Raw genomic sequence first — 24,987 nt, forward strand, 5'->3', positions numbered from 1 at the left:
CCTTTGCTAGGCCACTTGTAAAACAAGGACCAACACTTGTTCCCTCCTCGAAGTCCCCTATTTTAAAAGTGTAATCATCAGAATTTACTCGACTATGCTGCAGGAACAGACAACCCTCTGAAAACAAAACAGGTTTATGTCTCACTCATGCTCCCTATCCAACTCAGATCAGCAGAGGCTCTGTTCTGTGACATCCTCACTCTGGGTTACACCAGTGAATATCATGGCAGCCTGGGGAACATGTGCAGAGTCTCACAATGGCAATTCATTATTCCTACCTGAAGGTGGCATTTCTGTCCATAGCCCATTGGCTAAAATTAGCCATGTTGCCCTTCTAGAGGAAAGATTGCAGAGAAGAGGAATCTCCCCACCCAGGAAGGAAAAAGATTCTTATAAGGGGAACATGAATCTCTACTATTGCAGTAGCTTGCTTATAACTGGTCATCGAGACATATGTTATAACATCGAGTAAAAAGTTGACACAGGCAGTTATAGAAATAAAACAATGGTGAATATTATAGAATGCTACTTTTTCAAGTTAATTGTTATTGTTTATAAGTAGGAGAATATTAACATATTTTTCCTATAAGGAAACAAATTTCTATTATTCTAAACCAATTCCTAATATGCAATACAGATATGTGTTTCTTTCCATTTTAAAAAGGGAAGGATGGAACCAGTGAATTGTGTATACTACGTACTTTTGGAAGAAGTAGGAACTGCCCAATAGTTACACAAAATACCTGTGTAAAAAAGAACTCTCCAAACTGTGTTAGAAGATGATGACAGTCTCTTAGGAGGGGTGACCTGGTTGATTCAACTCCTTCCCCTGGGAAATACATCTTTTCATTATTCTAATTATAATGAGATGCCAAAAGGATGTTATAAAGCAGTAAATAGTCATCTGTGGAAGACTTTCCTGAGACTAGACTTGAGTGTGACATTAGTTGGCATTTCACAAGATACTTTGAGGCAGCAGGTGAATCTCAGTCTTAAGAAGTACGGTAACTCTACGAATGCAAACTTAAGTGTTATTCCCCTATGAAAACCATATTTCAACTAAGAATCTCTCAATTCATGACCTAGAAGCCGAACCCTCTGCAACCTTTTCTTTTATGGCTATTAAGAATATTATTATTCTTAATAATAATTAGAAGTGAAGCTTCAAGTTTGGAGAATTTCAGTTTAGAGAACACTGTTCTTTCTGAAGCAAGTGTAGATGTAAATGTAATAATTTTTAGAGTCACTGTAATATGTTGTGTTTTTCACTTAAGAGAATTTGTTTTGTTAGGTTTGTAATTTTATTGAAATGCTTAAAAGACCTTCACCTAGCTTGAAATTAGCACTTAAATAGTCAAAACAATTGGCTCATAAAATGTTTATTTTGACTTATTAGATGCATGGTAGTGTTTAAATATTTGGGCAAATGTACTTAATAGATGTAAAAGCTTCATAAACTGAACATTAAACAAAACTAAGTAGCAGTAGGTGCTCTTTCCATGCCGGTAGCCTCTGAGATGTTAAAGATCCTAGCAACAGATGAGATTACTCTGAGCTACTGTCCAGTAGATTTAATAGACTGTACCTTGTCACAAAAACACATGATGTACAGCTATTACTATTAAAAATAAAATCCAAACTGATGTGCTTATCAGGAAAACACAGTTAACTACATGGTTCACTTTTTGTCACCATGTCTCTTGACAAGAGTTATTGTTCAATCTGTGGCTTGATTAGGCTTGGATCAGAGGCAAATGTTTTGCGGTGTGGACCTCTCTAGTACACAATAAACCCAAGATTCCTTATTTAAAATACCTTGGAGGTCAAGCTTCTAAAGTGAAAATGATTGAGAGAAGAAGAATTTACAAAAAGAGTAGAGCAAACAACTTGATTTGCTTTTAAGACTTTTAAGAAAAGGACTTTTATGCTGTGCTGATGCTAAGCCCTTTTAACTCCCCACAATGTTCATTAAGTTCTTATACAGACAAACTGAAAAACCTAAGCACTCCCAAGATCTAAATGCTTTCAATATTTATCATAGAAGAACAATTCAAATTGCTAGGCGATGCTAACGTAGTGTAATTAGGGGGTATGTCAATGATTCCTCTTTGTCGTGGCCAGCAGCAGTTCAGTTATTTTTCTGGAATAGATACTTCTACCTGACTGTTTCCCAGCTGATCTAAGATGCTCTGAGGACGATCATCTGAGGAGTTAGGATCTAATAACAGTCAGGGACTTAGTGTCCTGAAGAACTTTTTAATCCTCTGATTCCTGAATCCCACCATAAGCCAGAGCCTTCTGTCACATCCCTGTAATAACAGGCAGCTTGAGAGCTCTGCAATGCAACCCTTTTGTTCTGCCTTTGGGGGTCTTACAAAGTACCCCCTAGGCTTTCCTCACTAATTTCGACCAGCAAGTGTTTCCTTCTTGTCCTCTGCCTAAGGTAGCACCCGGAGGGTCTTCCTTTCTGAACAACAACAAAGCAAGCCACACCATGGGTGAGATCAGCCAAGATGCTGTGGAGAAATACCTTGAGGAGAACCCTCAGTTCACCAAGGAGTACTTTTACAAGAAGCTTCGTGTTGAGGCACTGGGAGAAATCTTCAAGAACAGCCAGGCCATGGTTAAGGCCAGCGTGACATTCCCCGAGCTGACACAGGTGGAGGAGTCGGCCCTGTGCTTGGAACTGCTGCGGTCCATGCAGGAGGAGGCGAGCAGCGCCGAGCTGGTGACACACAGGGCCCTACAGAGGCTGGCCCAGCTGCTGCAGGCCGACCGCTGCAGCATGTTCGTGTGCCGCGCCCGTAATGGCACTCCAGAGGTGGCCTCCAGGCTGCTGGATGTCACCACAACCTCCAAGTTTGAGGACAACCTGGTGGCCCCTGACAGAGAAGTCATGTTTCCACTGGACACCGGAATAGCAGGTTGGGTCGCTCACACAAAGAAATCCCTCAATGTCCCTGATGTGAAAAAGGTAGGTGGCCCTCTGATAGTGGGACACGGGTCTTGAGGGGTCTAGGAGGGAACCATGGAGAAAAAGATGGCATTGTTCATGGGGCATTGATGGCTAAAATGTGGGAAGGGTGAGAAGTAGGGCAGAAGAGCACTCAGGCTTCGCCATGCCATTTACCAAATAAAAATACAAGTTGCCCAGTTAAACTTGAATCTCAGATGAAAAATAAATAGTGTTTCTTAGTGCAGGTATACCCTGTGTGATGTCTGACATTTGGCCGGGCACTTCTACCTGGGGCTGGTGTGTCGTCACTTAACATCCCCATTCCTAACTCCTTCACTGCTTTGGGCATTTTCCTTTTGAGCCACCAGCCAACCTGGTCAGCCCAGCTGGAGATCAGCCAACAAGCTCAGTGCCAAGGCTGTGCCTTCATCCTCTCGTTCACAACCCTCAGAGGACATGCAGCTCTTTGGGATGGATTGGCTCATAAACTGATTTTTTTTTTACCTATGGACCAAATATACAAAAAAGAAAAATGTATGATGTTTGTAAGTTCAGATATTTGTCTTAGATCATTACAAATGTGAACCTAGCAATAGTTGGGTACAGCTGACTCCTGCTCTGTACCTTAGATCTATCAGGAATGAATTCCAATCATGTAAATGGACATGTGGACCCTCTTGAAGACCAAAAGTGTACTATACTAATAAAAGACATTGTTATACCCCTTACAGAAACAGAAAAAATAACTTTTTCTCTTATTAGTGCAATGTATTCATTTTAGAAAAACTATAAAACACTAATCATTCATAATCCATTTGCTCAGCAATAATCATGGGTACCAGCCCAGGATTTCTTCCTGGCAACCCTTTCTCTACACTCAAGTTCCATAATTATGATTTACTATCAACATAAGGGGGGAAATGGATAGTAAGGAGCAGTTTGGAAATTCTTGTGGTGCAAGGGTCTATGATCAGCATGTGATGAGGACAGCTGGAGAGGGAAAAGGATAATCCCTTCAATACCTCCCAAAGCTGATTACACAGGGAGACTGCACAGACCTGGGAGGAGCAGTTTGTTAAATATTAGCACCACTGGGCAGACGTCAGGACAACTCTCAGGTGCAAGGGTTGTGGCAGGCACTTAGCACCTTGTTTCTTTGGGATTGCTGTCCTCCAAGAGCTTGAGACAGTTTACATTTGCTCTTTGAGATGTGTTCAGCTGCTCCTAGTGACTAAACTACTGGGTGCTCTTAAAAACAAGCTTCTCTTAGCTGCATAGTGGCATACACCTGCATGCCCAGCACTCTAGGAGGCTGAAGAAGCACAAAGATCACAGGGTCAGGCCCCACCTGAGACACAGTAACTTAGCAAGACTCTGCCTCAAAAAAAAAAATTATAAAAGGAACTGAGGTTGTACAAAGTACAATGCTCCCAGGTTTAATCTCCAGTACTGTGGGAAAAAAATCTCTTGGTCCCAGCTGTAGACTAAGTCCTCACATTTTGAGACTTTCTCATGGTAATATGCTTCTTCAGTCTCCAAATGAGCTCACCTCTGAAGTGAGTAGGGCATCAAACTTAATTCAAACTGAAATTCAAACAAATTATTTCTGAGAATCCTTAAAAGGAGAGATGGGTAAAATGATTTCTGCTGTAATGCTTCAATGAGCTCAGTTCTCCATATTGAGAGGAAAATAATAGACTAAAGCAGCTTAAAAGATGTGGCCGTGTTGGCCTGTCCCTGTTCATAGTGGGCACGTTGCATGGAAAGGGCCGTTCATGGTGTGGGACGCTCTCTCACCCGTGGATGTTTGCTGTTCTGGGTGGGATGTGACTGTTGAAGTCAGATGCCCACTTGAGCTTAGAGAGAGGACAAACGTCCTATTTACTCTCCATTTCTGCTGCTTCTAAATATGTTTTCTGCTAGAGTAGTGCTTTTCTACTCTGTACTTTAAAAATCAAGTGGTTGTCTTGCAAGAGTATGGTCCTGAGTTCGATCCCAGGTACCAAAAAAAAAAAAAAATCAAGTGTGTGGCCTTTCTAAACATATTGATGTTTAAGATTCTCAGCAGACCAGACTTTAGGATGGAACATGGGCGTTATTATTTTTAAAGTTCATTCGATAATTCTACTACGCAGCCAGTGTTGAAAGAAACAGGTCTATTGTGTGGGCAGACACGGGAGAAATGGGTGACTTTCAAGTCAGGTGTGGAATCTTAGAGGCGGGGAAGGAAGCTGAGGTCACAGAGTTGTAGGTATCTCCCCCACAGCCCGTGGTACATGTGAGTGAGAAGGCAGCAACGGAACGGAGACCTTCTGACTCTTTGGCCACTACCTTCCTACTTGCCCTGCTTCATGTTTTAGGCCCTGAGAGAAAATCTGTGAGGAAACCAGTATTTTAGGTGGGAATTTGGATTCATTCTTCACTTTTCTACAGCACACGGAAATTTATAAAATATTTTCATATTCATAATCTTATTTGACTCTGACAAAGGCCCTTTGTAGGAGACAAGTTTCCTTATTTGTATTTCCATCGATGTTGTAAGGATATACTTAGAACAGGCAGGATGTGTCCAGTCTGGAACAATAACCCAGCTCTTCAGTGCCTCCCTCTTTCTCCCACACCACTAACCACACATGATTTTGTTTTGATTGGCAGTGGGGGCGCAGGTGGGACAAAGACACCAGACAAGAATATTACACAAATACACCGGATGCTCCCAGTCTTGAGGGTTTGTGAAGGTGGGAACAGGGAAGTCATGTGGTATAGCTCAAGTTATTTACCATCAGAAAGAATTGGGTGCAGACCCAAGTCTGAGGCTAAGTAACTTTGTGTGGATTGAATTTCCACCCCTAAGCAGTGAAGATAATTAAATGTACAGATTAAATGTACATAAAGAGCCTGACTCCTAATAGATGTTCAGTCGGTGGTGGCTATGACATGATTATCATGCTGTAAGAGTTTGGGAACTTGGTGTAGATGATTTAAAAAGGCAATGATTATTGCTTGTCTTAAATCAGATTAAAGGCAGGAAAACTTAACAGGAAACGAAAATATCCTCTTCAAGCTAATTATTTCTTTTTTATTGGGAAAGCTTTCATTAACAGTGTGGGTGATCCTGAATCTGGCTATGGTTTAAAAGAAAGCCATAAGAGAAGGTTGCCATTTTCAATAATTAATCAGGTATTTACAGCTTCTTTCCTCCCCCTTCTGTTTTCCTTCCCTCTTCTCTTTCTTGATCCCAAGGGTTAATGGTGTTTAATCAGGATTTAGCTGCCCTGAGATCAGGAGGGATCAGCATTCTGTTGCTCTAAAGAATGTTCCTTAGTTGCTTTCAGGAACTTCTTTTGAAAAAGATCACCTAGAGACTCTGGGGTTCAGAAACACATTTACTCAAGGAAACATCTCTGAAAACTGTTTGTGCTAGTGAAAATAAAAACTAGGAAGCCTCCTTTCCCTTACCTGGTAATTTGATGGGTGGTTCATTTAAGAGTTTCACATCCAACAATAACCAAGTATTAAATTTTGAAACTTGCAAGTCATTTTCCCAAAATATCCAATGGAATTTAATGACACATCATTTTTTTTTAGAGTCCATAGTAAAATGGCAACAAGTTTTGAAGCTGTAGTGTAAAATGTTTGTATGAAAGGCTGCCCAACTCTATCCTGTGGTGCCCTGTGGTATTTCATTTGTTCTTTCAGTGCCTAGGACAGCTGTCTCAATGAAGATGATTGGAATCTGCAATGGATAACAGAGTAAGAGGAAAGCGGTATGCAAACTGGTCCAAGCAAGCAGTGGATTAGAGAAGAATCTAAAACAGTCTAGAGACAGTTGCTGAAGGGTGAAGATGCTTCAAGACACAAAGAGAGAAGTAGCAGATAAATCAGGAAAGAAATGCAGCAATTCGTGGCATGGGGTAGAGCATGGGCCCTCATGGGGCAGGTGCTCCTGGGCATAAGAAGTCTATGTCTTGCTAAGGACATCTAATTTTTTCAGTGACTAGAACTGGTTTAAAAATCTAAGATTGGAAGCAAAATGGTAACTGCAAAAGAGAACTATTTTTTTGTGAGAGAGGGTCCAAAAAAGACCTAAGTTTCTTTTCCCAGTATTAAGCTAATACCGCCTCTGTGTCGGACAATTTTCTGAATTCTCTACCCATAGTCTACTGCTCTATCATCACATCACAGATTCTAGTTAGTAGATAGGATCATTCTCTCCGTTTTTATGTTAGAATACAAGGACACACAGGGTAAGTGATATACCCAGGATTGCGGCCTGGTTTCAACCACGGAAGTCTGACTCTAGAATCTTCTTCACCATTATGCAATATTGCCTCCCCCAAAATAGGTGTTTGAGGTGTGTCTGCTTTGAGAAGGGAATGGAAGAGATCTAAGGTGAAGGGCTGCATTTGATTCTTTGAGCGTCACTTTTACCTTGGGAATGATCCCATCTCTAGGTGTCTTCCACAGGAGCAATTCGTGTATCAGGTTGAATACCAGGGTAAAAATACAGATTATTGGCAATTTATGGAACATTTTAGAATACAGACTCCACCTTAGGAGTTCAGGATTTGGTGACTCTGATGTGAGGTCTTGGAATCTGATCTATCTGCCATTGATTCTGGAGCAGAGCTGGGCCTGTACCTAGAAACCAAACGGCCCTTGTTTCTGGTGCAGATTCTGGCCTGGAAATTACAGGGCAATGGGTGCTCACACTTTTACCTTGGGAAATGAAATAGAATTCAGCCTCTAAGATTTGTGCTGCTTTTAGAAGCATCATCAATAAGTGAAATGAAAATAGTGTAATTTATGAAAAGAATGTCACTTTAATTTTAGTCAGTGAGTCTCAGAGTTAGGCTAAAAATTCAGTGCTAATTGAAAAAGACGCAGGTTTCAAAGAGAACATCAGAGCCCAAGGAAAGGTAGGTGTCCATCCATCTAGAGTTAGAGTCTCGGACGCTGTAGCTAATAAGGAAACTGCAGCTTCTCCAGACTCGTCACTCAGCTGTTACCATAGCAGGGTATCAGAATCATCGCCTGCATACACTATAGAAGGTCTGTGTCTGGGAAAATCATCTGTCTGAGGGAGAGAGACAGCGACAGAGAGAGGGAGAGAGGGAGAGAGAGAATAGGAAGTTGGTAAGTATCTGATGTTGGCAAGAGGGTGGTCTTCTCATACAGTGGAAGCAAGAATGTCAAACTTCCATAAAAATGATTTGTTCTAAATAAAATTGCATATAACCTATGGACATAGCCAAGTAATTTCTTCTCTGGGAATCTATAACGTAAAAACAAAATCAAGAATTATTAGCTCAGTTGTCACTGTGGCAGGGAAAACTGTAAGCAGCCTTAATCATTCGAAAATACTTCAATGATCTCAAAGCAGGCATAATGTGGGGTACTATATAATACTCCAGGAGATGAACTCATTTCCATCTGAGTTTCTCTGGAGCAAAGTCTGTAAGATGCTTTTACACGATGAAAGTATCATACAAAATTAGAAAAGCAAATTTTATAAAAAGCAACAAGGAAAATCTTTGTCCAAGCATAGGGAAAAACATAGGAGACATATCACAGAGCTAACACTGATCTCCCCAAGTAGGTGAACTGGAAGATTGGGAGAGTAGTTTTTTTTTACTATACCACGACATGTGGGTTGGCTGGTCTCTAGTTCAAGAAGGATGTGTGTGACACCAGCTTGCTCTTTCCTGCACATTTTCTTACTGTCCGTTGCAGTGCTGCACATCCCCGTCCTTTCTCAGCACCTCGCTTTCCTCTAGGCTGTGCAATCACTACTTCCTCCTGGCCCAACCTCAGACTAACTTGGACAAACCACAGCTCACAGGGACTGCTCATTCTCAAATGAGCAATTGTTTTCCACACAGTCATAGAATGACGAGTGTCAGGTCAGGGCACTAATTGTGTGGCACCATCATGCTGGGGCCTTGGTTATATATACTGGCATTAGAGAGAATGTCTGAGCTCTGCTGCTCCATGATTCTGTGATGTTTTGGCAAATATGTGAATATGTTTTTCAGAACAGCCATTTTTCTGACTTCATGGACAAAATGACTGGGTATATCACAAGGAACCTGCTGGCAACTCCGATCATGATGGGCAAGGAGGTTCTTGCTGTGGTTATGGCAGTAAACAAAGTAAATGCATCAGAGTTTTCCAAACAGGATGAGGAGGTAATGCTGACCCTGGGCATCCTGTCAGAGGGGCAGGATGTTGTGTTGTATAACCAAGGGAATGGTGTTAAAACTATAGTTTCTTCTTCTCTGCCATTTGTAGGTCTTTTCCAAATGCCTCAACTTTGTTTCTGTCATCCTAAGGCTTCAGCATATCAATTACCTGTACAGCGTTGAGTCCAGAAGAAGTCAGGTAAAGGCAAAGTGACATCAGTCACTCCATGCTAACCTAGGCCCAGATGCCTCTCATTCCTCTTGGGGACTGAAGCTCCAGGAAGCAGATCCCTAACTTCAGTCTTTGGTGTCTTCTTGTGGTCTCCTCCCTCCTCCCCCTCAACCCTCCATCTGTATGTACAACTTGTTGGGCTTCTTCCACTCTAAATCCTGAGTGGCCTTGATTTCTTTATCTACAAAATAGTGATGATAATTTTAATACCTACTTCATATGGCTGGTGAGGCTATTGAATAGTCATTAGTTCTCATATGAAGCTCTCTCTTAGCAGTTCCTTGGTCGTGGTAAAAATATTAGTTTTAAGAGAAAATCATTGCTCTGAGGTTCATTGTTTCTATGAGGCAGAGTTTAAATAACAGTATGGCCAGGCTACTTGAGCCTGGAGCCTCAGTCTACTCATCTTTACAATGTAGAAGCAGGTGTTAAGATGGAGAGCTTTTACGGTCCCTTCCCATTCTAACTCTCCAAAACAGGTTACCTCTGACTAGCTCTGGATATATGAAGAAGTCATGTGGCTTTCTACCCACAAGGGCCAGCAAAAGCCAATGGGTCACCAGTACTAGACCCTCTTCCCAAGAACTATCTCTACTTCCAACTTGAGAGCACTTGTCCTTTGAATCCAAAACATTTGGTGAAGGGGACTAATTATAGATTCACTTCCTTGTGACCTTGCAAAAGTCTACTCATAGTCCTGCTTAAAGAATCTGAGTAGTTGGGTATATACATGCTCAAACATAGCACTGCGTTGTCTAATGATTTGCAGTTAGTCTATTTAATTCAAGTATGTATTTAGTTTATTTGATCACCTCCTTTTCTCTCAGAAAATGCTGTACCTCTCTATGGTATTTTGTTCTAACTGTTTTCCTTTTAACATCTACTTTCAGATCCTTATGTGGTCAGCCAATAAAGTATTTGAAGAGCTCACGGATGTTGAGAGACAGTTTCACAAAGTGCTGTACACAGTTAGAACATATCTGAACTGTGAACGGTACTCCATTGGACTGCTGGACATGACTAAAGAGAAGGTCCTCATTGTTTCATACATCTTGTCTCACCCCCAAATCACCCATAAAGCACTGTCGTGTGAAACACGATCCATTGAAAAATAGTCATGACAAATCCTAGGAACCAGTGTCAAGAAAGGCCGATACAGTGCTCATTTGGGAGTGAAAGTGGTATAGGCTTAAATTTTGGCATTTTAGCTCCTTATTTGTATCTTCATCAAGTCTTTTTTATTTTAAAAATTAACAATCCTTCGTTTTTATATCAGTTTTGGTTTGTTAAAACATTGAGCAGAAAGTACAAAGTTCCCATCAGTGTACTCACCCTTCACGTCCCCTCCACCAGCTTTTCCTGTTAGCGGAATCTTGTGTTAGTGTGATAAATTTGCCCCAGTTGATGAACCAATATTGATACGTTATTATTGACTAAAGTTCACCATTTACACTACAGTATACTCTGTTTCATATAGTTATATAGATTTGAAAAATGCATAATGTCATATGTCTGCTATGAAAATAGCAAACAGAATAGTTTTAGTTCCCTAAAAATCCTGACTTCCACTTACTTAACCCTCTTCGTCCCTCTCCAAACTTGGCAGCCATTCTTTTTACTGCTTTTATATTTTTGCCTTTTCTAGAATATTGTACAGTTGGAATCATATACTACATAATTTTTCAGACTAGTTTCTTCGTCTTAACAGAATGCATGGAGGTCTCCTCCATATATCTCTTTGTCTCAATGACTCACTTTAAAATTTTTTTTCTTAAAAATTTGAAATTATGATCGACAAATAATTGTAGATATTTATGTGACATTTTGATATATGTATACATTGTGAGTGATTAGCATATCAAGTTGATATATATCATGTCACATATTGCTTTCTATATTGAAAACATGTAGAACTTCTTTTAGAAGCTTTAACATGTACAATAAATCTTGAACACATATTCCTCCTATCTAACTGGAATATTACAGCATTTGGGAAACTTCTATTCTTCCTGTTCACCATCCCCTAACAGCCTTTGGTAACCACCATTCTCTGTACTTCTGTAAGTTTGGCTTTTTTAAGATTTCACATGTAAGTGAAGTCATGTAATAATTGTCTTTTTGTGTCTATATTCTTTAGTATAATGTTCTCCAGGATTTGCCTCTTTTTAAAGGTTGAATAATAGTCATATATACATATATGTAGTGAATAATATATATTTCACATTTTATTTGTCCATTCACCCTTTGATAAATACTTAGGTTGATTACATATCTTGGGCACAGATCATTTCTTTTGTCATTATAACCTTCCACTGTATGGAGGTGTGTTTCTCATCTCACCTATTGAAGCGTATCTCAGTTGTTTCTAGTTTGAAGCAATCTGCCATAACACTGTGTGTAGGTCTCTGTATATGTAATAGTTTTCAACTTGGGCAAATACCAAAGAGGCAAATTAGTGGCTCATATGGTGATACTATGTTTATCTTTCTAAAACACTGCTGGAGTGTCCTCCCAAGCGTAAGAACCAGTACTGGATGAGAGTTCTTGCTCCACCTCCTCACCAGCAGCTGGTGGTGTCAGTATTTTGGGCTTTAGCCATTCTAATAGAGGTGGTGATAGATTGTTTTTGTTTTAATTTGTAATTCCCTAGTAGTGTACGATGTTAAGCATCTTTTCATAGGCTCAGTTGCCATTTGAGTAGCTTCTTTTCCCCATTTTTAATTGGATTGTTTGTTTTCTTATAATTCAGTTGCAAGAGTTCTTTGCATCTGGGTGTGGTAACATATGGTAGTATACAACACTAGGAAACTGAGGCGGGAGCATCACTTGAACTCGGGAGTTCAGGACCACGTTGGGCAACATAACAAGACCTCATCTCAAAAAGAAGTTCTTTACACATTTTGGATACAAGCCTGTTATTGAATATGTGTTTTGCAAATATTTTCTCTCAGTCTGTGGCTCTTCATTCTCTTCTCAGCAACTTAGATCTCATCAGCAAAGCATAGTTTTTAATTTTAATAATGTCCCAATTTTATACATTATGCTTTTGATGTATCTAGAAAGTCTCTTGCCTTGATTTTCTCGTATGTCATCTTCTAGAATGTTTATAATTTTGTGTTTTATATTTAGGCCCATGATTTGTGTTTTTTTTAATGACAGATATAAGGTTTGCATGTAGTTGTTTTTTTGTTTGTTTGTTTATTTTTCTGGAGCCAGGGATCAAACTCAGGACCTTGCACTTGTGAAGCAGGCGTGACACCACTTAATTTCCCTGACTCTTGGTTTTCTTATCTGAAAAAAATGAAGTCATTTTTTCATCAACTATGAAGATCTGCAATAACATATATAAAGTTTCTAGAATACAGTAGGTACATAACAAATGATACTATCCTCACTTTGACACTTTTGTATTCTGAAAAGTTTTAAATTATTTAAAATTAGAAATAATATAATATTATAATTCACAATATAATGCTTATTCTTTATCTTGTTTAATTCTGTTGGAGGTCTGGCAGTTAAATATAACTGATACTGTATCTTTTTTTTTTTTTACTACCAATGTGATTGGTAGTTATTTTTTTCAGAGCAATTGTTCTAAGTGGACAAGCATAAACCAGACATCAGTGAATCCGGATTCTGATCCTGGCTCTGGGACTTTCTAGCCAAATATATTGGTTAAGATGTTTTTGGCTACAAGGAACATCAGATCCAGCTAAAAGCACCTTTAACAAAATGACAGGAGTTCCAAGAGAAGTCTGTTCTAAGAGTGGCTCATTTAGAATTCAGTACAGTCCTCAAATTCTCAGGTGCCTTCCATTTTTTTCCTGGAAAGGTTTTTGCTACCTGTAGCATGCTGTGAGGTCTCTTCTTATGGGAACACGATGCATCTCAAAGCATGGCACACAGACATGACAAAATTGAGAGGTATTTTCTCCAAATGACACTTGCACCGTCTTTTACCTGAAGAATACCTTTGTCCAATCATCCTCAGCAGACATCTACTTCTTCACTGGCCAGAATGGGCCACATATTTGCCCTCCATTAATCCAGGCACTTCAATTAGACCACTTATAGATAACAAAGGACCCATCTCCCACGGACAGATTGCCACTAATACCCACATAAAATCAGATTCCACTAGAAAGAAGAAGGGAAAATGGATGCTGGGTAAGGAAACTGATATTTCTAGCTGCTCTGAGTGACCTTGGCCAAGTCTCTTATCTTACCTGGATCTACTTTAGTTGTTTGTGAAAGAACTGCTATCCATTGAGTACTTTTTATGCCAGGGTAGGTATTTCATATGTATTTTTTATTTAATCCTCACAAAAACCCACTAGTGTAAATTCTCCATTTTATAGATGGCAAACAAGTTAGAAGTAGTGTTACTGGGAATTATAAGTCACAGATCTAAAATTCCATAACTATATCAATTAACATAAACTATACAAACATACAAGCCCAATAAGATATAGAAGGTCATCAGCAGTTTGTTTAATGATGCTTAATATGATTGCCTCCAGGAATTCTTTGATGAATGGCCAATCAAGCTTGGAGAAGTGGAGCCTTACAAAGGTCCAAAGACGCCAGATGGCAGGGTAAATGCAAAAATCATGCTTGATGCTGTTAGTGTATGTTATCAAGTACTAAAATTAAGAGGTCATAATCCTGGAAAGGTCTAGACTGTGTTCCTGTAAATTTCTGCGGAAGCCTGGAGAAGTAGAAAGAATAATGAATAAGGAGTTTGAGGATCAAGTCCTGGCTCTGCTCCAGCCAGCTGAGTGATTCTTGCCTTAATTTATTGCTTTAACTGTTTGCTTCCTTTTGCATAAAGACAGGGTGTGATAGACCAGTGGTTCTCAACAGGAAGGAATGAGTTATGCACCTGCATAACTTTTTTTTTTTTTTTGGCTGTGTCAGGGATCGAACTCAGGACCCTGCTCTTGCAAGACAGGCTCATTGCCACTGAGCTAAATCCCCAGTCCTCTAAATAACTTTTTAAAGAAAGGCCCAGGCCCTTTTTCATGCTGGACTGGGTGGGATCTCCAGGTAAGGACTGGGTTAGATTTACAGTCATACCTCAGTACTTCTCAACGTTAGAATTCATCAAACCTGGTATTCATTGCATTTTGATAAGAAAAAATGTTTCTGCATCTAGCGCAGGCATCAATCTCATGGTAACTCATAATGTAGAATCTCTACATATCAATTGTTAGTTTTCTACTTTTAGGCATTTTAAGTGCTAGTCATGGGTCCCAAAAGAGGTTTAGAGTGACACCACTAAGCCTAAGAGCCTTATTCTATTAACTCAGTAAAAGGCTAATATTTACTCAGTAAAATGTGAAAGTTATGGGAAACTTTCATGAGTTATTTCTAAATACATTATTTCTTTTTAAAATTATGCATTATTTGAGTACGTATTCACAATGCATGATTACATTTACCATGAGAAGTATGTACATAACACATCTTACTTATTTTTGTCCACTTCTCTGCTCATTCCCCCTGCTCCCTCAAAATCTTGATCTTCCCTCCCTAAAAAGAGAGAATGAAAGAAAAAAAATGGAAATAAATACATTATTTCTTATTGGAAAATTTATTTGGTACTCGTTGGTTTCAGCACAAGTACCAAGATATGACTGTACTTTCACCCTTGACTGAAAGTTTCATGGGACTAAAACCTTCTCTATTTACCCCCACTGTATTCTCAGCACATAAGAAAGAGAAGTTATTGGGATGGAGAGTTTCCCACCTCAGGTTCTTCATCTGGCCCAGAAGTAGAGAGGCTAGTACCCAAGTCCCTTCCAACTTTGACAGTTGAACCCTGCCTCTCAGGCATCTGTTCAGATAAGCCAGTGCTGGAAAAGTTTGAGTGCTTATTGTGCTTGATGTACAACTGATTGCAACTGAGAAATTACTTGATTTGTTCTCGTGGAGTTATATAGCATCAGGTATCTCTGGAGAAGAAAAAGGGATCAGTTAAGAGTAAAAATAGAAAAGCTGGGGCTGGGGATTTAGCTCAGCGGTTCGGTGCCCTGCCTTGCAAGCTCAAGGACCCGAGTTCAATCCCCAGTACCAAAAAAAAAAAAAGAAAAGCTGGTGACTTGGTAGTCAAAGATGTCTCAAAAAGTTGTTTGTGTGAATTTAACTTTTTAAAAATGAAATTTAGTTCCACCTAAATGAACATAAATAGTCAATATTTCTGATTTTGTCTCTAGCTTGTATCCAGGATGTGAGTAGAAGTAATTTTTGTTATGCATAAAAATAGGACGAGGAAATTAGGTACTATGTGATTTTAAATAAGTATGCATTCTTCAGTGCAAAGTATTTTATTTGGGAAATAATACTATGCTTGTAATCTCCTTGTCTCTTAGGAAATAATCTTTTATAAAATAATTGATTATATTTTACATGGAAAAGAAGAAATCAAAGTGATTCCGTGAGTGTTGTCATGAGGTAGCCACAGGAGTTGCCATTTTATTTTTGCACACAATTCATTTCTCTATACAGCAGTAATTTTCTTTTTTCTAATATTCCTCAAGGATACCTCCTGCAGACCACTGGACACTCATTAGTGGGTTGCCAACGTATGTTGCTGAAAATGGATTTGTAAGTTATTGGACAAATATAAATTCTAAATAATACTGCATAAAACTCTTATTAACAAAAAATAGATACAATGTCAAAATGAGAGTGCACTGGGAAAGGTGAGATAACCACTTCATTTAGAACAGCACATAAGGGAAAGAGGTTTGGCAGTTAAATACTTTGAAACTCTATATAAAAATATTTAGTCAACATGAAAAAGATTCATTCATCCCTCCTCTTATTCTGCAGCTATACAAAGTTCAGACATGCTTTTAAAGTCAATGCTATGATTCATTCAATGTTTAATTCTATCTCTAGCATTTTGATTAATTTTTGAAACATTAGAAAAAAAATATGGACAAACAGGGTGATCATTTCTGTGGTCTTGGGCTTGTAAGATCTTGATCCAATTCTAAATATTCTCCTGAGGCCCAAGCATAGGATGACACATGTATTGTTAACAGAAAGATCAGAAAAGAGAAATGAGCTAATTGTTTTTGCCTCTTTAAACCACATTTGAAGGATGCTTTGCCCATAAAATGATGTAATACCTTAATGAATGGTGCAAACTTTTTAGGTTATAAATTCTCATAAAAACTTTGAAATTGTGTTCACATTTCCTTTGTAAGAATAATACAAAAATAGTTTATGTGGTTCAAGTATTCCTAGAAAGAATTTATCTTGGGGCCGCAGTGTTAATAGGGTTTGTTGTGGTAGGTAAGGAGCCCACTCAGATCAACTGACAAAATAGTTAGATTTTTAAGTATTTTTAAGCCATGAAACTGTTGGCAACTTGAACGCTCCATAGCAGGAGTATTTATACTATGCAGATGGGCAAAAAGCACAAAGTAGGGTTCTCTCACCTTTGCCCAATTCTGCCAGTTTTGCTAAAGATAAGATTTGCTATCATGAATTTGAACACATCACTTAACCATTTTTGGACTTCTGTTTCTTCATCTTTAAACGAGGAAGTTTAAACTAAATCATTGATGTTCTTTCAGCCTTAAAATTCTGTGGTTTTAAATTTTACTGTAACATTGGTGGGAAGAAAGATACTCTTTTATTAAAACCCATTTGTGGAAATGACATAAATTACAAATACATTAGAATGAGTCAAAATGGAATGACTTCTTATCCTCGTGGATGTGAGCAATAGCTTCTGAATTTCAGTAGTTGAAGTGGTTTCTCCCCCAATGAATCCTTACTTTGGTGCAACTGAAAGGCTGCCTGGCTTTCTCCCTCTTCCTGTAGGCCACATTCTTCTTACTTGGATCCCACTCTAGAGGAAGCAAAGACCAATCCGAGCACCACAGCTCACACCTGCCCCAGAAGAGTGGCCTTTCTGTTCAGGTTTCTCCTCTTCTGGGCCTGAACAGCTGGTAGTTTTGCATTTGAAAGGGATTGGTTGGAAGCTGAAAAAGTGGGAAGGCGCAGAGATGGTGCTCAGTGACTAAGAAGAGAAGCCAACCTCAATGAGTGGTTAGCAAATATGGCTGAGCTGAAGTCCAGTGTGGATAATTCCATCACAAGCAGTTGAGGATCATGTCGGAAGCCCTCACTTCTGATCCATTCTGTCTTGTTCTCCTTTGTGGGTTTAAATGACTCCACTACAAGATATTTCAGGACTCTGCTGGGCGTGGTGGCGCATGCCTGCAATCCCAGCACTAGGGAGGCTGAGGCAGGAGGATTACTGTGAGTTCGAGACCAGCCTGGGCTACATAGTGAGTTTCAGGTCAGTCTCAACTACAAAGTGAGACCCTGTCTAAAAAAAAAAAAAATATTTCAGGACTCTTGTCTGCTCTTGCTTACAGATATGTAACATGCTGAATGCCCCTGCAGACGAATACTTCACATTCCAGGTAACTGGGCCCTCAACCAAGCCTCACCCTTCAGGGCTAGAGTAGGAGGGGACACTCTCTCCTTTCCTCAGCCCCCAGAGACGGCCACATCTTCAGACATGGCCAACAGCCAGACCCAGGGCCCACTCACCCTGGCTAGACCAGAAGCCACCAAGTGGCAGACACCTCAGGGGGGGGGGGAGCTGGAAAGAAGGATAAGAGAAAAGACAGGGATGCCCTCAACTCCTCCATTCTCTCCCACATCTGGTCCTCTGGTGGCAACAACAAAGCCTAGAACATCACTGATGTTCAATAACTGTTCTTTGCCGAACAGTCGGCTGTCCTACCACCTGAATCCAGCCTTGCTCACTGGCAGGATTGTAGTTTCTCAACAATCCTTCCCTGCCTCTTATTACAATTCTGATCATCAAAAGAAAATATTTTATTGGGTTCCTGCATTTTATCTTTCTCTCCTAACTTTCAGAGACCCAGTTCCTGAAGAATCCATCTCTGCTCACCACAGAAAAGCCCCTGACCCAGCCACCCTGTGTCTGCTGACTTGGCTGTCACAGCTGCTGTGGTTTGAATGTGTTCCCAAAAGTTCACGTGTCTGAAACTGAATCCCCAAATTCATCTGTGGATGGGTCTTTGAAAGGAAATCGGGTTAGATAAGGCCATGAGTCTTTTGTCCCCGACATGGCATTATAAGAAAAAGAAAGACGCCGATGCTCACGTCTTCCCTTCTCATCGTGTGGTGCTCCTCACTGTAATGTGAAGCATCAGGAAGGCCCTCACCAGCTGGTGGTGCCATGATTTTGGAATTCCCAGCCTCCAGAATGATGAGAACTGAAAATGTCTTTTCTTCATACTTTATCCAGTCTGTTCTATCACAGCAGCAGAAAATAGACTAAGACAGTGACTTTCTGCTTGGACTTGGCTGCAGGACTTGGGGCTCCTTTGTACCCTTTCCGATTCCATGCAATTCACCAAAAGGCTGTCACCTTTACTACGCCTCCCCTACACATCCTTTCTCCTTACTTGCTGCCCCTCCCACCCTCCACCTGTTCCCCTGCCACAGACCGCAGTGGACCGTGGAGGATATAAGCTGTCATTGCCTCGGCAGCTTCTTCTTTCTACCTGCTGGTTGCTCTGTGTCCTGCATTTAACAAACATCGGGTTAGAGTCTTAATCCCAGGCAGGCGTAGAGACTAGAGACTAGAGAGGTAGAGACTCCCGGTGGGCACCGGTAGTTTCTTGTCTTCCCATTTCTCTTTGTCTGCCTCTGCACACCAATCCATCTGCGCCTAGATGGAAGGGCTGGCCTTGCTGTGTGACTGCTGTTCCTCGAGGAGCAAATCACACTGCTTGCTTGTTGACATGCAAGGTTCCTGAGATCTGCCTGCCCATCCCTCTGCTTACTATTGTGGAAAATACACACACCATGTGGATGTATGGGCTCTCACTTCCTCCCTGCAGCTAAAGCCTGCTGCAACCACACTATGCTCATCTCTGAGGCTTATGTCTATGGAAAGTGGTTTCCAGAGTAGAATATGCAAGGAAAAGTGCAACAGTGGCTTCCTAAAGTATCTGAAGCCTGAACAGTGTGATCTACACAGGCAGTGGGACAGACTTGGAAGAGACTAAGTGGTATTTTTTTTTTAAACCAGGGCTCAAACTTGGGACCTTGCTCTTGGGAGGCAAGCGGTGGAACCACTGAGCTAAATCCCCCCCACCATGGCTCAAGAGAACCAAATGTTCATTAAAGTCTGAGGGGCCATGCTTTCTCTCATGCCGCACCTTGACTATTGCAGGAGCAGAAACAGAAGGGCAACCTTCTGGATACCCTGAGAGGAAGCTGGGGGTTTCCTTCGGGCCCACGACTCCCCATGGTATGACAGACTTCTGGTCCATGGGGATTCCTCAGTTCCCAGGGAACAGTGTGGCACCCACAGAAGGGTACTCCTCAGAGCTCCAGCCATCCTGTGGCTGCCATGCTCCACAGGCCATCCTCACATTGGTTCTAAGGCTGGCCCTCCCAAGCCAGAGACTGTGCATGGTAGAAATGGCAATATAGGCCTATCCCGGGGTATAAACAGACTCTCCTGACAGGCAACATTGGCCAGGAACCTCTGACAGCCCTGCAGACTGTTCTAGAACTGCACTGTGGTCTAAGGTGCTCCCAACACCTACCCCTGCATTCTGCCCTTTCTCCTTAGCTAGGCCAGAACTGCAGCTCTATGTAGCAGCCTTCTCAGCCCCCTGAATCTTCCTCCCCTTTTTCTTCAAAGGTATCTCCTGTCCATCGTTCCCCAGAACACACCCAGGATGGAGAGGCCACTCTCCCTAAATAACCACCTGTTTTCTACCTGCTCAGGCACTACCCCAGTTTTCACTGTTCTCTATTGCACCTGATAAGTTTGATAGAAAAGCCAATAATCTAAAATGAGACATTGTCGGGGAGAGTAAACCTGCGAAGGCAGTGGTTCTCAAACAATGCTTTTTGGGACACATTGTGTTTGATTCCTATTGCTGGTGTAACAGATTACCACTCAATGGCTTAAAACAAAACATCCTGCAGTTGTGGAGGTCAGAAATCCAAAATGGGTCACTTTGAACTAAAATCAAGATATTGGCAGGACTGTGCCCTGCTCTAGAGGAGAACTTGCCTCCTTGCCTCCCCTAGAGCTCACCCCTATTCTTTGGCTCATGGCCCCTTTGTCTTCATGTCAGGTCTTTCTGTCCTTGCCATGTCATCATATTGCTTTCTCTGATTTTGACTCCATCCTCCCTTATTACTTTTAAGGATCCTTTTAATTACTTTGGGTCCCCCTGGAAAAATCCAGGATAATCCCTATCTTACGGTTAGTTTAATTCTAATTGCTACTTTAGTTCTCAGTTGCAATATTAGGGTATCATATTTATAAATTCCAGGGATTAAGATAAAGACCCAGTGTTAAGATAGGGGCCAGTGTTCTATCTACCACACTATTCCTTAACATATAGTAAGGGATTCTTCCTTTAAAATCAATTTAAATGATCTCATTTCATGGGGAAAAAGCACATAGAATTTTCTCAGTTTTAGGTTTTTATCCTATTATTTTTTCTTAAATGTTAGATTCCTTCTGTCATTTTGCTATCAAAACCTCTAATTAATGGCAAGACATGAAAAGAACAGGTGGCAAATAAATATTTACTAAAGCACTGAGAAGGCCAGGTGTGGTCCCATGGTCCCCAGGGAAATTATGTAAGATACACTCCCAGAGACCATGAAACATGTTAAAGAGAACCTGTTGTGTGTGGTCCTTGAGATACATTATGAAAAACACTCTTGAACATTTATGCTTGCATCCTCTCCCACTAATTGCAAGCGTACTGAGGGTGGGGTCTATTATTTATTCACCACCATAGCCCCAGCCAACTAGCCTGGTTCTTGGTACACCAACAAGGCTTGACAGACATTTACTAAACCCAATGTACCATAAAACAGAAGACTACCTTGATGGACTGCTCAGGAAAACAGAACCACATTAAGTACTTCAACAGAGAGAATTTAATAGAAGAAATTTGCTAAATAGGCATTTCAGGCCATAAAAAGTAAAAAGACAACAGTGAAGTTATATAGGGTTTAGAGGCTCTTTCTATCCTTGGAGCAGGGAACAAAGGGACCAGGTTAGAGTTGTCATAACAGACAATTGCTTTTAGTTCTACTATACCTTACTGGATGCCGTACAGGATTTATAATGGTTGTACAGTCATACTTATGTTCTGACACCAAATGGGGATTGCACATGCGGCACTGAAATATTTACTTAGACTAAATGGTGGGTGGTAAGGTAGTGATTATTCAAGGATGTCTTGTGCTAAGGAAATAGCTCTGTATTCTTGATGCTAAGAGTGGTTGAAAATCAATACATGGGATAAGCTTGGGTAGAACTGTAAACACGCATGTATGCACACACACATAGAAATAAGGACATATAAAGCTGATGAAATCTAAATAAGCTCTGTAGATTGTATACTGTTTTCTAGTTTTGATTTTGTACTATAGTTACACAAGATGTTACCACTGGCACAAACTTGGTACATGAGACTTCTCAAGACATTTCACAGCACCTTATAAATCTGTACTATTTCCAATGAAAAAGTACCAAAATGAAATAAACAAGTTATTTTCTTATTGTTTGTAGAAAGGACCTGTAGATGAAACTGGCTGGCTTATTAAAAATGTCTTATCCCTGCCTATTGTCAACAAGAAAGAAGATATTGTGGGTGTCGCTACGTTTTACAACAGGAAGGATGGAAAACCCTTTGATGAGCATGACGAGCACATTACTGAGGTAAGCGCAACAATGAAGTAATGGAGGGCAGGGAAGTTTATGAAATAACGGAGAATGCATAATGGTTTGTATTAAGGCATGAGTCACACTGTGCTTGCAACCAAATGTTGTTTTGTCGTTTCTGTTTCCTGAGTTCTTTAAACTGCAACATCTTTTATTTAAGATTGAAAGGTAGCCTAACCCACATGTTTTCTACTTCTGGAAAAACGGGAGAGAATATTTTTGTCTTTCTCCTTCCCCTCTGCCTTACTGTTATTCCCCCTCATTCTCATTTTCAACTCATGTAGCCCTCTGTCTGATTTTTTGGTTCTGTTTGATTCCACTGGTGTTTGTAATTTCTCCCCTGAGATAGAAGATTCGTGGTATATTGCACTTTGAAAAGCAAGGTTTAGCAGAGTTTATTGTCTAGGGTAGTAAATTCACGTGGTTTTTCTTATATTAAAAGAAAGAATTGGGGTCTTGATGGTACGGAGGAGGCTGACGGACAGGGCAACCTGCAGATGTGCCTCCAAATCAGTTTTTCTCCAACTATAGAGACTCTGAGCCACGTTTATACATTTCAGACTCTCACACAGTTTCTTGGATGGTCTCTTCTAAATACGGACGCCTATGAGAAAATGAATAAGCTAGAAAGCAGAAAGGACATTGCTCAGGAAATGCTTATGAACCAGATCAAAGCCTCTGCTGATGAAATTAAGTCTGTTTTGGTAAGTGTTGAATTCAGTCTGTTGGACATTGGGCGATGTAAATCTTAGCTTCTGGAAACCACCTAATTACCCAGGAGTCTGACAAATGAGAAGAGGTTTAGCCTGTGATAAAGAAAGGAAGACAGGGAAGGAGAGGTGGGAGGTGGCGCTTGATGGCCCAGGGTCCACAGACCCTCATGATGTCCATATTGCTGTGTTGAAATGGCACTTGGTTAAAACAGTTCCTGGGTCTAGAGAGCTGAATTAGTGACATCTAAAGTTAAGTATATTAACAAGGCAAAAAAATATTTCCAGGAAGAGCAACGTAGCAGTCAGCTATTTTCATACAATGCTGTGTGACAACAACCATAACATCTCAGTGGTATACAGTAATAAACATCTATCTTTCTCTCCTCATTTGGGTTTGACCAGTCTTTCTTTTTCATTGACTGAATGTGGCTCTAACCTGTGAGTTTGGATTTCTCTGTGCATCTCTTATCTTCTGTGGACCAGCCACTGCCTGATAAATGCTTTTCTCACACTAGTCTTAGAAGTGCAGAAAGGGAGCCCCACTGTGCAAGCACATTTCAAATCTCTGAACACATCACAGTCAGTTAAATTGTCATTTATCAAAGGAAGTCTCATGATCAAGACATGAATGATGGAGGAGTTCATGGATTCTTGCTAAGCATTCTAGTCACCACAGAAGGAAGGGAAACTATCACGTTCTCACTGTCACTATTCCTTGCATTTCCTTAGCTTTGAAAATGTGTGTAGTTTTGTGGACAGTTTTTGTCTTGTTTTGGTTTTGCTGGATGGTAAGAGTGAAAGTTAAAACATACTCGATTTGGAGGTCTGAAATATTAAAGATGAGAAAGTATAGAGGAATCATGAAAAATTGCTATTAGGTACTAGAAAAACAGATGTAAGCCACTCATTTTTTTCCTTTTTCTTACCTACATAACATAATCCACACTTCTTTTTTTGTTGTTGTTCTTTTTGTGTGTGTGTGATGGCTACTGTTACACTTTGGGAGACTAGAGAAATCAATAATATTAGATTATTTCTTGGATAGCATTGTTCATAATAAGAATACAGAATATGTATTTATCATGGACTTTTTACAGCACATTTTGAATATATCTTATCTGATTTTAATGGTGGAAGAATCAGAAATCTTCATAGGCATTTTACACCTCAATTGCTTTTACATTTTAGAAATTTAAAGAGAAGTTAAATATGGATGTAATTGAAGACTGTGAAGAAAAACAACTTGTCACAATTTTGGTAAGTGTCTTTCTTCTCTCCCTGATGCCTTTTTTAATAAAATATATTAGAGCATGCTTTCTCAGTTTTTAATAAATATTGAGCTTCTTTCATCTTGACACTTTTCAAGGCCAAAAGGACAAGAGATCTTTGTTTAAAGTCTGATCTTCTGATTTCCTACTTTTCTTTCTTCGGTGTTCACTACAATTAAGTTTACAAGCTAAAATAGGCTCCTGCATGAGGAATCTCAGGCACAGAATCTATCATAGCATGGTTTATTGTAGATTGTGCCATGGCTGCCCAGAGGACGTGCTGGAGTGACACTAGAACATTTCTTTTGTGGTGCTTGGAGAGACTTAGTGCTTTCTGGTTGTGGCCATTAGCTCACCTCTGTTATTTCTGGTTGAAATTAACTTCTCTTCCAGTTGGCTAGTCTTGTCCTTTGTTGCATTCAGTCTACAATTAAATACGCTATGTTATCAATTTTAGAGAGTGTCTCTTTCAATTCTAGAGTTATATTTGATTCTTTTTTTCAAAGTTCAATTGTGACTATTTTTCTATTTTTAAAATTTTGTTGGTAATAATTATTTTGAAGTACTCCTTTCAATACCTGAATCACCTCAATGCTGGCTTTTATTGTTATTTTTACATGGGGGTTTCAGTCCCTTGACCCTGTTTTAAAACCTGCTTAATAACTTTTAAATTTATAAATAAAAACTTGTGGGGGCTCTGAGTGCTATTATCTTTCTGCAGAGAGGACTAGACTTCTTCTGGTAGATGAAGAAAGTTGGTTTGAGATTTTGTTGGGTGTGGTCTTTGCCCTTACTATTGGAGTAGAGCACTTGTTTCTAGTGAGGCTCTTCTGAGATCACACGGACTCCTGGGACATTTACCAAGATTTCAGA

The 24,987-nt window shown here is 40.1% G+C and overlaps 1 protein-coding gene across 2 annotated transcripts in view; it reads left to right on the forward strand.

Annotated features, from left to right (window-relative positions):
* Positions 1–1,573: 1,573 nt before the first annotated feature.
* Positions 1,574–24,987, forward strand: part of Pde6c (phosphodiesterase 6C) — a 53,004-nt gene continuing 29,590 nt past the window's right edge. For both annotated transcript variants that reach the window (XM_010632074.3, XM_033766658.1), the window contains exons 1-11: positions 1,574–2,974; positions 8,992–9,144; positions 9,248–9,337; positions 10,261–10,401; positions 13,891–13,965; positions 15,742–15,806; positions 15,910–15,976; positions 17,767–17,814; positions 21,981–22,130; positions 22,694–22,837; positions 24,035–24,103. In XM_010632074.3, the coding sequence (XP_010630376.1) occupies positions 2,495–2,974; positions 8,992–9,144; positions 9,248–9,337; positions 10,261–10,401; positions 13,891–13,965; positions 15,742–15,806; positions 15,910–15,976; positions 17,767–17,814; positions 21,981–22,130; positions 22,694–22,837; positions 24,035–24,103 (1,482 nt within the window). In that variant the 5' untranslated portion in view covers positions 1,574–2,494. The remainder of the gene's footprint in view (positions 2,975–8,991; positions 9,145–9,247; positions 9,338–10,260; positions 10,402–13,890; positions 13,966–15,741; positions 15,807–15,909; positions 15,977–17,766; positions 17,815–21,980; positions 22,131–22,693; positions 22,838–24,034; positions 24,104–24,987) is intronic.

This window comes from Fukomys damarensis, unplaced genomic scaffold, assembly GCF_012274545.1.
Source record: "Fukomys damarensis isolate Sample0158 unplaced genomic scaffold, DMR_v1.0_HiC HiC_scaffold_20, whole genome shotgun sequence".
Taxonomy (NCBI): Eukaryota; Metazoa; Chordata; class Mammalia; order Rodentia; family Bathyergidae; genus Fukomys; species Fukomys damarensis.